The sequence below is a fragment of the Salvelinus sp. IW2-2015 genome, linkage group LG4p, assembly GCF_002910315.2.
Source record: "Salvelinus sp. IW2-2015 linkage group LG4p, ASM291031v2, whole genome shotgun sequence".
In the NCBI taxonomy this organism is placed as follows: Eukaryota; Metazoa; Chordata; class Actinopteri; order Salmoniformes; family Salmonidae; genus Salvelinus; species Salvelinus sp. IW2-2015.
This window is the reverse complement of record NC_036841.1, coordinates 19,840,401-19,851,590: the sequence shown is the minus strand read 5'-3', so window position 1 is coordinate 19,851,590 and position 11,190 is coordinate 19,840,401. Positions and strand designations below refer to the sequence as shown.

Below are 11,190 nucleotides of genomic sequence, written 5' to 3'. Positions count from 1 at the left end.
CAAGGCACTGTTATATTTCTCGAAGTGAGCGATAAAAGGCATTTAGCGTTGAGAGTTCTGCATTGCTGGCTCTCATGGCTGGGTTCTTTTGTAATCTGTTACTGTCTGCAAGCCCTGCCACATACGACGAGCGTTGGATCCGGTGTAATAGTATTCCACCTTCCTCCTATAATGTCCTTTTCAAATCAAATCAAATCAAATCAAATTTTATTAGTCACATACACATGGTTAGCAGATGTTAATGCGCGAGTTGTAGCGAAATGCTTGTTGCTTCTAGTTTTCCGACAATTGCAGTAATAACCAACAGTAATCTAACCTAACAATTCCACAACTACTACCTTACACACACACACAAGTGTAAAGGATAAAGAATATGTACATAAAGATATATGAATGAGTGGTGGTACAGAACGCATGCAGATGCAGTAGATGGTATAGAGTACGGTTATATACATATGAGATGAGACTTAGGGTATGTAAACATAAAGTGGCATAGTTTAAAGTGGCTAGTGGTACATGTATTACATAAAGATGCAAGATGCAGTAGATGATATAGAGTACAGTATATACATATGAGATGGGTAATGTAGGGTATGTAAACATTGTATTAAGGCATTGTTTAAAGTGGCTAGTGGTACATTTTTACATAATTTCCATTCAATTCCCATTTTTAAAGTGGCTGGAGTTGAGTCAGTATGTTGGCAGCGGCTGCCTAAATGTTAGTGGTGGCTGTTTAACAGTCTGATGGCCTTGAGATAGAAGCTGTTTTTCAGTCTCTCAGGTCCGCTTTTGATGCGACCTGTACTGACCTCGCCTTCTGGATGATAGCGGGGTGAACAGGCAGTGGCTTGGGTGGTTGTTGTCCTTGATGATCTTTATGGCCTTCCTGTGACATCGGGTGGTGTAGGTGTCCTGGAGGGCAGGTAGTTTGGCCCCTGGTGATGCGTTCTGCAGACCTCACTACCCTCTGGAGAGCCTTACGGTTGTGGGCGGAGCAGTTGCCGTACCAGGCGGTGATACAGCCCGACAGGATGCTCTCGATTGTGCATCTGTAGAAGTTTGTGAGTGCTTTTGGTGACAAGCCGAATTTCTTCAGCCTCCTGAGGTTGAAGAGCGCTGCTGCGCCTTCTTCACAACGCTGTCTGTGTGGGTGGACCAATTCAGTTTGTCCGTGATGTGTACACCGAGGAACTTAAAACTTTCCACCTTCTCCACTACTGACCCGTCGATGTGGATAGGGGGTGCTCCCCTGCTGTTTTCCTGAAGTCCACAATCATCTCCTTGTTTTGTTGACGTTGAGTGTGAGGTTATTTTCCTGACACCAACACTCCGAGGGCCCTCACCTCCTCCCTGTAGGCCGTCTCGTCGTTGTTGGTAATCCAACCTACCACTGTAAGTGTCATCCCAAACTTGATGATTGAGTTGGAGGCGTGCATGGCCACGCAGTTCGTGGGTGAACAGGGAGTACAGGAGAGGGCTTCAGAACGCACCCTTGTGGGGCCCAGTGTTGAGGATCAGCGGGGTGGAGATGTTGTTACGCTTACCCTCACCACCTGGGGGCGGCCCGTCTGGAAGTCCAGACCCAGTTGCACAGGGCGGGGTCGAGACCCAGGGTCTCGAGCTTGATGACGAGTTTGGGGGTACTATGGTGTTAAATGCTGAGCTGTAATCGATGAACAGCATTCTCCACATGGGTATTCCTCTTGTCCAGATGGTTAGGGCAGTGTGCAGTGTGGTTGCATTGCGTCGTCTGTGGACCTATTGGGTCAGTAAGCAAATTGGAGTGGGTCTAGGGTGTCCGGTAGGGTGGAGTGATATGGTCCTTGACTAGTCTCTCAAAGCACTTCATGATGACGGAAGTGAGTGCTACGGGGCGGTAGTCGTTTAGCTCAGTTACCTTAGCTTTCTTGGGAACAGGAACAATGGTGGCCTTTTGAAGCATGTGGAACAGCAGGACTGGGATAAGGATTGATTGATATGTCCGTAAACACACCAGCCAGCTGGTCTGCGCATGCTCTGAGGACGCGGCTGGAATGCCGTCTGGGCCTGCAGCCTTGCGAGGTTAACACGTTTAAATGTTTTACTCCACTCGGCTGCCAGTGAAGGAGAGCCCGCAGGTTTTGTAGGGGGCCGTGTCAGTGGCACTGTATTGTCCTCAAAGCGGGCAAAAAAGTTGTTTAGCCTGTCTGGGAGCAAGACATCCTGGTCCGCGACGGGGCTGGTTTTCTTTTGTAATCCGTGATTGACTGTAGACCCTGCCAACATACCTCTTGTCTGAGCTGTTGAATTGCGAACTCGATTTTGTCTCTGTACTGAGACTTAGCCTGTTTGATTGCCTTGCGGAGAGAATAGCTACACTGTTTGTATCGGTCATGCTTCCGGTCACCTTGCCCCTGGTTAAAAGCAGTGGTTTCGCGCTTTCAGTTTCACGCGAATGCTGCCGGTCAATCCACGGTTTCTGGTTTGGGAATGTTTTTTATCGTTGCTGTGGGTACGACATCGTCAATGCACTTCCTAATGAACTCGCTCACCGAATCAGCATATTCGTCAATATTGTTGTTGGACGCGATGCGGAACATATTCCAATCCGCGTGATCGAAGCAGTCTTGAAGCGTGGATCAATTGGTCGGAACCAGCGTTGAACAGACCTGAGCGCGGGAGCTTGTTGTTTGAGTTTCTGTTTGTAGGCTGGAATCAACAAAATGGAGTCGTGGTCAGCTTTTCCGAAAGGGGGGCGGGAGGGCCTTATAAGCGTCGCGGAAATTAGTATAACAATGGTCTAGTGTTTTTCCAGCCCTGGTAGCACAATCGATATCTGATAGAATTTAGGGAGTTTTGTTTTTAGATTAGCCTTGTTAAAATCCCCAGCTACGATGAATGCAGCCTCAGGGTGTGTGGTTTCCAGTTTACAAAGAGTCAGATAAAGTTGTTCAGGGCCATCGAGTGTCTTGCTTGGGGAATATATACGGCTGTGATTATGATTGAAGAGAATTCCCTTGGTAGATAATGCGGTATTACTGCATTGTCGGAACTAGAAGCACAAGCATTTCGCTACACTCGCATTAACATCTGCTAACCATGTGTATGTGACTAATAAAATTTGATTTGATTTGATTTGATTTGAAAAGGACATTATAGGAGGAAGGTGGAATACTATTACACCGGATCCAACGCTCGTCGTATGTGGCAGGGCTTGCAGACAGTAACAGATTACAAAAGAAAACCCAGCCATGAGATGCCCAGCAATGCAGAACTCTCAAACGCTAAATGCCTTTTATGCTCACTTCGAGGAATATAACACTGTGCCTTGCGTGAAAGCACTTGTTTTCCGGATGACTGTGTGATTTCGCTCTCCGTGGCCGATGTGAGCAAAACGTTTAAACAGGTTAACAAACACAAGGCCGCCGGGCCAGTTGTAGTACCAGGGCGTATGCGCAAAGCATGCGGAGACCAACTGGAAGGAGACTTCAGACATTTTCAGTCAAGTTGATCACCACTGACTCTGTTCCCAAGAGCTCTGAGGTAACCTGCCTGAATGACTATCGCTCTGTAGTACTCACATCTGTAATTATGAAGTGCTTTGAAGGGCTGGTTATGACACACATCAACACCATCATTCCAGACACCCTAGACCCACTCTCATTCACATACTGCCACAACGGCTCCACAGACGACGCAATCTCAATTGCACTTCACACTGCCCTCTCCCATCTGGACAAGAGGCGAAATAACTATGCTGTTCATAGGGGCGGCAGGTAGCCTAGTGGTTAGAGCGTTGGACCAGTAACCGTGAGGTTGCTAGATCAAATCCTCTGACCTGACAAGGTCAAAATCTGTCATTCTGAGCAAGGCAGTTAACCCACTGTTCCTAGGCCGTCATTGTAAATAAGAATTTGTTCTTAACTGACTTGCCTGGTTAAATACATTTTGTAATAAAAATAAAAAATTGACTACAGCGCAGCGTTCAACATGATAGTCCCCTCCAAGCTCATCACCAAGCTAGGGACCCTGAGACTGAACCCCTCCCTTTGCAACTGGATCCTGGACTTCCTGACTGGCCAGCCCCAGGTGGTGAGGGTAGGCAACAACACCTCCGCCACACTGACCCTCAACACAGGGGCCTTTCAGGGGTGTGTGCTTAGTCCCCTCCTGTACTCCCTTTCCACCCACGACTGCTTGTCCCTTTCCACCCACGACTGCTTGTCCTCAGCAAACCATCAAGTTTGCTGACTATACACCAGCGGTAACCCTGATCACCAACGGCGATGAGTCTGCCTACAGAGAGGTGGCCAGAGACATAGAGACATAGCAGTGTGGTGCATCGGACAACCTATTACCTCAACGTCAGCAAGACAAAGGAGCAGATTGTGGACTGCAGGGAGAGCACGCCCCCCCATCCACATCGACAGGGCTGTTTTGGAGCGGGTCGAGAGCTTCAAGTTCCTTAGCGCCAACATCCACTAAGGACTTAACATAGTCCACYCGCACAGTCGTGAAGCGGGCACGGCAGCGCCTCTTCCCCATCAGGAGGCTGAACAGATTTGGCATGGGCCCTTGGATCCTCAAAAAGTTCTACAGCTGCACCATCAACTGCATCTTGACTGGTTGCATCTCCGCTTGGTATGGCAAATGCACCGTCCTTGACCGCAAAGCACTACAAAGGGGGGTGCGGACAGCCCAGTACATCACTGGGGTCGAGCTCCCTGCCATCCAGAACCTCTATATCAGGAGGTGTCAGAGGAAGGCCCGAAAAAACACTCCAGCCACCCTAGCCATAGTCTGTTCACTCTGCTACCGTCCAGCAAACGGTACCGGAGCATTGGTCTCGGACCAACAGGCTTCGAGGCAGTTTCTACACCCAAGCCATAAGACCACTAAATAGTAAATTTATGGTACCCAAACTATCTGCACTGACTCTATTTTGCACTGACTACACACTCACTAGACTATACAGTGCATTCGGAAAGTATTCAGACCCCTTGGCTTTTTCAACATTTTGTTACGTTACAGCCTTATTCTAAAATCGATTTAAATCATTTTTTTCCCTCCTCAATCTACACACGATACCCCATAATGACAAAGCAAAAAAAAGTTTTTTTGAAATATTTGCATAAGTATTCAGACMCTTTACTCAGCACTTTGTTGAAGCGCCTTTGGCAGCGATTATAGCCTCGAGTCTTCTTGGGWATGACACTACAAGCTTGGCACACCTGTATTTGGGGAGTTTCTCCCATTCTTCTCTGCAGATCCTCTCAAGCTCTGTCAGGTTGGATGGGGAGCGTCGCTGCATAGCTATTTTCAGGTTTCTCCAGASATGTTCGATCGGGTTCAAGTCCGGGCTCTGGCTGGGCCACTCACTACAGAGTTCCAAACTGCCTCTGGAAGCAACCTCAGCACAAGAACTATTCATCGGGAGCTTCATGAAATGGGTTTCCATGGCTGAGCAGCCGCACACAAGCCTAAGATCACCATGCATAATGACAAGCGTTGGCTGGAGTGGTGTAAAGCTCGCCGCCATTGGACTCGGGGAGGATGCGTTCTCTGGGGTGAAGAATGACGACAGACTAATCTGGGTTTGGCGGATGCCAGGAGAACGTTACCTGCCCCAATGCATAGTGCCAACTGTAAAGTTTGGTGGAGGATGAATAATGGTCTGGGGCTGTTTTTCATGGTTCAGGCTAGGTCCCTTAGTTCCAGTGAAGGGAAATCTTAATGCTACAGCATACAATGACATTCTAGACAATTCCATGCTTCCAACAGATTGAGGAAGGTTCTTTCCTGTTTCATAATTCCCCATGCACAAAGAGAGGCCCATACAGAAATGGTTTGTCAAGATCGGTGTGAAAGAACTTGACTGGCCAGCACAGAGCCCTGACAACCCCATCGAACACCTTTGGCATGAATTGGAATGGCGACTGCGAGCCAGGCCTAATCGCCCAACCTCACTAATGCTCTTGTGGCTGAATGGATGCAAGTCCCCGCAGCAATGTTCTAACATCTAGTGTAAAGCCTTCCCAGAAGAGTGGAGGCTGTTATAGCAGCAAAGGGGGGACCAACTCCATATTAATGCCCATGATTTTGGAATGAGATGTTCGACTAGCAGGTGTCCATATACTTTTGGTCATGTAGTGTATCTACCTCTACTGCACATTGATCTGGTTCTGTTACTCCCTGTATATATCTCCATTCTTGTGTGTTTTATTTTAAACTCTGCATCATTGGGATGCGATCGTAAGTAATTATCAAGGTAAAGTCTACGCCAGCCCTCAGTCAACCAACAGTGCTTTAAAGTGTGTGTGGCGACAGCAGCTCCTGTGGGTGACAGATGTGTTGGGGTAGGGGACCTGGAGCGACCCGGATTAGGGCTTCTTGGCCAGATGTGGACTTTAATTTCAGTGCTGGGCTAATCAGAAGCTGTGAAATGCYCCTTCACAGACCCAGCATGGCCGCATAGTCAGCACAATTTATTCACGAATATGCTCTTCAGTCTAACACTGCTCCAGAGCCATCTGTCACAATTAGACAGTGCCCACTGTGATTGTTTGAACATGGTTGTTGCTTTAATGAAAGGATTGCTGGTACAGTTCACTTGGTTCAGTTCACTTGCCATGTTATTATTGTCGAAAGATGAAAAACAAAATGTAATTTCTCTGCTATGCCACCTCTGGCTAGATACCTTATTTTCATGGAGGATGTGGTGCCTTCCCATTCATCCCTTCACCATATACAACATTGTTATATTATTTGTGCCTTTCTAAATCTGTTTGGGTGTATTAGTGTATGTTTGTTTGTCTCTGTGTTAATCCCCATGAGTTTTGTCCCTGTAGGCTGGAGCAGCAAGAGAGAGAGCGGCAGGAGTGGGAGAGACTGGAGAGAGAGAGACAACAAGCTGCAGCAGGTCAGAGGCACCATCTTGTGTCAAAAAGCCACACTGACAGCAATACAGTTCGCCTTTTTCAACACTGTGACAGTCTCTTACCTTTTATATTTTTAGTGCCCACTCCTCCAGTCCCACCGTTGGCCCCCCCAGCACCTCCGGGCCCTCCTCCACCCCCAGGACCTCCTCCATCTGGGCCCCCTCCTCCCCCTGGACCTCCTCCCCCAGGACCCCCGGCCGCAGGATCAGGACCCCCGCCCGCCCCACCGCTGCCCTCCCCAGGAGGAGATGGGGGCCTAGGGGGAGGTGCAGGGGGCCTGGCGACAGCCTTAGCCGCAGCCAAGCTCCGCAGAGTGGCCAAGGTGAGAGACAGAAAGGAGAAATAGTGGCCTCAGGATAAGAATTAGYGTAACAGTTGTTTTGTATCTGTTGTATCGATCTCCACATTTTATGCAACCACCATTTTTTTCTGATTTGGACTTCAATGCAAATCATTTTGAATGCCGAGCCTCTCTGTTTTGCAGTGCTAGCTAGAGCTAAAGGTGGTGTTGTATCGATACTCTAACCACTCCTGTGTCTTCTACTGCTCTTTGTAGGATGATAGTGGTAGTGTTGCTGCTGCTGCTTCTTCTGCTGCAGCACCGGCTGCCAAGCCTGATCAAAGCCGCACCAGTGGCTCCATCGGTGGTGGTGGTGGTGGAGGAGGAGGCCTGATGGGTGAGATGGCATCCATCCTGGCACGGAGGTAGGTGGTACTGAAGAGAGCACTGGTATAAATGAACAGATTCATACGCCCCAGTCAAGAGCGCTGTGTATGCCCCTCTATGGCTCTGATCCGGCTTAGTGAATCTTTAAGTGTTGTACCACACTCTTACTCTCCTTTTGTCTATCTTGTTCAGGAAAAAAATGGCAGACGGTGGGGCTAAGCCACCTGCTAAGACAGCAGATAATGTAAGTATTTGTTAATTTATTGGCCAACTATGTCGTGAGTACATAATTGAGCAATTTCCATATAGTCAAAAAACACTGAAGTTTGTCTGGTCTCTGTTTCCTTTCTCCCTACAGGATGACTCAGAGTCTCAAGGCCAAAGTGGTGAGAACTGTCTGTGTGTCTGTCTGTTTTGTTTGTACCTAGGAAGACAAATGTGCTTAATATTAGACTTTTATACAATTTTGATGTAAAATATCCCTCTCTCCTTTTTAGACACTCTTGGAAGAAGACCATGGGAGAAATCAGCCACTATGCCCAGGTAAGTTTTCAGCTTCCTATGCTCTCTCTCTCTGTGTCTGTAGTAAGAGCAGCCTGTGTGGACGTATGTCAGTCTCAATTCAAAGAGGGGTGTGTGTGTTGATGAATTGGTTGCTTCCCATTGTAAGAGCAGAGTGTGTGTGTCTCACAAACAGGAATAACTCCATCTCCAAGAGCATGGACTCCACCTCTCCCTTGCCCCAGGGTCCCAGGTACAAAGTCCCTCCCCTGACAAGACAACAGGACTGATGCTTTCCTGTTCTCCCTAGCATACCGTCCCATCTCCCTTCTCTCTGTCAGGTCAACAGGGGCACAGCTTCAGATCGTGGTGCTGGGCTATTGTACTGTTGACAGCACCACCTAGTGGACTTCAGAAAGCTATGACTACTGTGACAGCCTTTCTCATCTGCATCATTCCATTTTGATATGTGAATTGATATCCCTTGATGTAGTATAGAATGGAATTTTGTGTGTTTTGCCTGGCATTTCTGGACATTTGGTTCTGTGGTCAACAGTCAAATGTCATTGAAACTTTGAAAGCTAGCCTTGGGTTGTCTGTGGTGTATGTGTGGTGCTTCCTGAGGCCTCTTTGGGGGTGCTATGGTGATGGGTTGGATTGACAGCGTGGGTTGTCAGTGATGGGACTATGTTCGATCTTAATCASTCTCTCCCTTTCTCTCTGCCTCCCCTACCCACTCGCTTTCTTTCCACCCCATCTCCACACCTTATCCAGGGTGAAGCATGCAGGTGGTAGTAATGATGCTGGAGGTGGTGAAGAGACAGATATGGAGAGGATTAAACAGGTAAATATTATTTTCTGAAGCACCTCTAATGCCAAGACTAGTATAAACATATAATCATATTCAATACTAAGACTGCAAATTATAGAATGTTTTGGTTGCTTCCTGTAGGAGATTCTTGACGAGATGCGGAAGGAGTTACAAAAAGTCAAGGAAGAGATAATCAGAGGTGAGACTATGCAGATATTTGTTTTGGGCCACAACTATTTTTCACATATAAACCGATCCAGTGACATTTGTATAAAAGTCCAAATTAAGTGGGGGGGGGGGAAACAAAGGCAGTACCTTTCTTTGTCAGGTGTTGTATTGATTGTTTCTTGTCTCTCTCCTGTTCCACAGCCTTTATTGAGGAGCTACAGAAGAGGGGTTCCACATAGTTCTGCTAGAGGAACAGGGGGATGGGATGGATGGAGGTTATGGCCCTGTGTGGACCTCTCCCCTATCACCCCCTCCAGTGTAGCCCAGGGAATTTTCTTTCTCTCCTTCACACATTCTCACATTCACACACACCTACATACTTGCACATGACATGTACACGTTAACCCAGGGAACCGATTCACAAATACAGGACTAGATCACCTGCTACCACCCCATCTGTGATGACACAACCTCTCCTCACTCATCCCTTCTTGTATCCGACTCTTCCTTAATTTCATGAGAACCACTGTAGATCACATAATCACGGCTGCTGTTGCTCTTACTCCTTGTCATGTACAATTGTTTCTCTCCCCCCATGTATCTGCCCCATAGAAATCCTGCTCCTATTCACTCTCTTTGTCAGACAGACCAGTGTTTTTACTGGGGTCTTCAGTATTCAGGGAAGATCATATCATTAATTCTTGTTACTGTAATGGCAGAGTGGTTGGTTGGCTTTTGTACGAATCCTCTTTAACCTGGCACAGCTTCGACCTCAAACACGGCCTTCAAATAAAAACATTTTATATGGGCCAAGACGACATAGGCCTATCTTGAGAATGTGTGGTGACGGGAGGAAACTACCAGATTGTACAGGGACCCCATGGTGGAGGGCTTTCATCCACAGCACACACTGCTCCCTTCAGGCCTGGTGCACAAGAGCTTATACTGCACCACTGCCTTGAAGCATGGGCTACCGCTCCCAAGTGTACTGCTCTGTCAATGGCCAAAAAAGAGACCCTACACAAACTTTAGTTCTACAGACTTTGAGGAGAAGTCAGAGGAGACATGCAAAGGGAATGTGATGGATGACCTCCCGGAGTGCCGTGAGAGAGGAGAGTACTGTGGTTCTGTGCTATGGAGGGAATCCAAGTTCTTTCTGCATTGCACTTGGCCTGGAGAAAGTGTGCATTTTGTGTACCACTCAGAATCGCCGAAACACTCTCATCTTTACCTTCTGCTCAAAAGGATACACTAATAATTTGCCAGTGCAGTGGTCCTAAACTGTACTGTTTATTTTGTTTGAAATTTAAGTATGTTTTCTAACTACATTGAAATATAAAAATTCGGCCATGACTAAGTCACTTAATTGGCCATGACCAACTGCCTTGGAGAATATATATATAAAAAAAAATTGGGGGGGGGGGGGGTGCTAGCAAAATTGAAATGCTGTTTCTATTTTAATTGAGGTGAATGGGACATTGTTGGATTGTTTTATTTTTAAGAGATGTAATTGGGTTACTGTTTTTGTTTTGTTTTTCTAATAGAGTATAGGCTTTTTACACTGAAATATAAATAAAACAGCGTAGAGACACTGGATTAGAGATGCCTTTTATAGTCAAATACAGCCGCTTCTTGTAATGCATCAGCTTCTTGAGTCTCCTTTTTTTGGTCTTTCCATTGCTCTTTTTAAGCCTTTAATATTTTTGGGGATATTCTGGCTGTCAAGGCATTGAATGAGATTATTTAGTACAAAAATTAGCTCAAATGCATTTATGAACATTTTGAATAGTTAAGAATGTATCTATTAATTTTGATACTGTATTTCAATATGACTCAACATGTATTTCAATATGACTCAACAGGATAGGGGTTGGGGGTTTAGGAACGTTTTTCTGGTTGATGTTCCTTGGGGTCAGGGTTAGATCTATGGTTAGGGTAGGATCCCACTTTGCATTTACTGGGATCAAATGGTAGGCTATCCACAAAATTATACAATAATTCAGAAAGGACCTGCATGGGACAGTACTACAGGACATTATGGACAGTAGCATGCATGACAGGTGCTGTTCTATGTTTTGAATTTATTTAATGACAAATCAGTAATTCTAGAGCTGAGACCCTGTGAT

General features: G+C 46.6%; 1 protein-coding gene across 3 annotated transcripts in view; it reads left to right on the top strand.

Moving 5' to 3' along the window:
• The window catches only part of vaspb (vasodilator stimulated phosphoprotein b), a 34,330-nt gene extending 23,624 nt beyond the window's left edge, over positions 1–10,706 (top strand). The window contains exons 5-14 of one of the 3 annotated variants that reach the window (XM_023982804.2): positions 6,828–6,898; positions 6,995–7,239; positions 7,474–7,622; positions 7,777–7,828; positions 7,943–7,970; positions 8,082–8,127; positions 8,282–8,338; positions 8,860–8,929; positions 9,038–9,095; positions 9,266–10,706. In XM_023982804.2, the coding sequence (XP_023838572.1) occupies positions 6,828–6,898; positions 6,995–7,239; positions 7,474–7,622; positions 7,777–7,828; positions 7,943–7,970; positions 8,082–8,127; positions 8,282–8,338; positions 8,860–8,929; positions 9,038–9,095; positions 9,266–9,303 (814 nt within the window). In that variant the 3' untranslated portion in view covers positions 9,304–10,706. Of the gene's footprint in view, positions 1–6,827; positions 7,240–7,473; positions 7,623–7,776; positions 7,829–7,942; positions 7,971–8,081; positions 8,128–8,281; positions 8,339–8,859; positions 8,930–9,037; positions 9,096–9,265 lie in introns of all 3 variants that reach the window. The other 2 variants (XM_070438878.1, XM_070438881.1) reach the window with 2 other exon arrangements.
• The last annotated feature ends 484 nt before the right edge of the window (positions 10,707–11,190 follow it).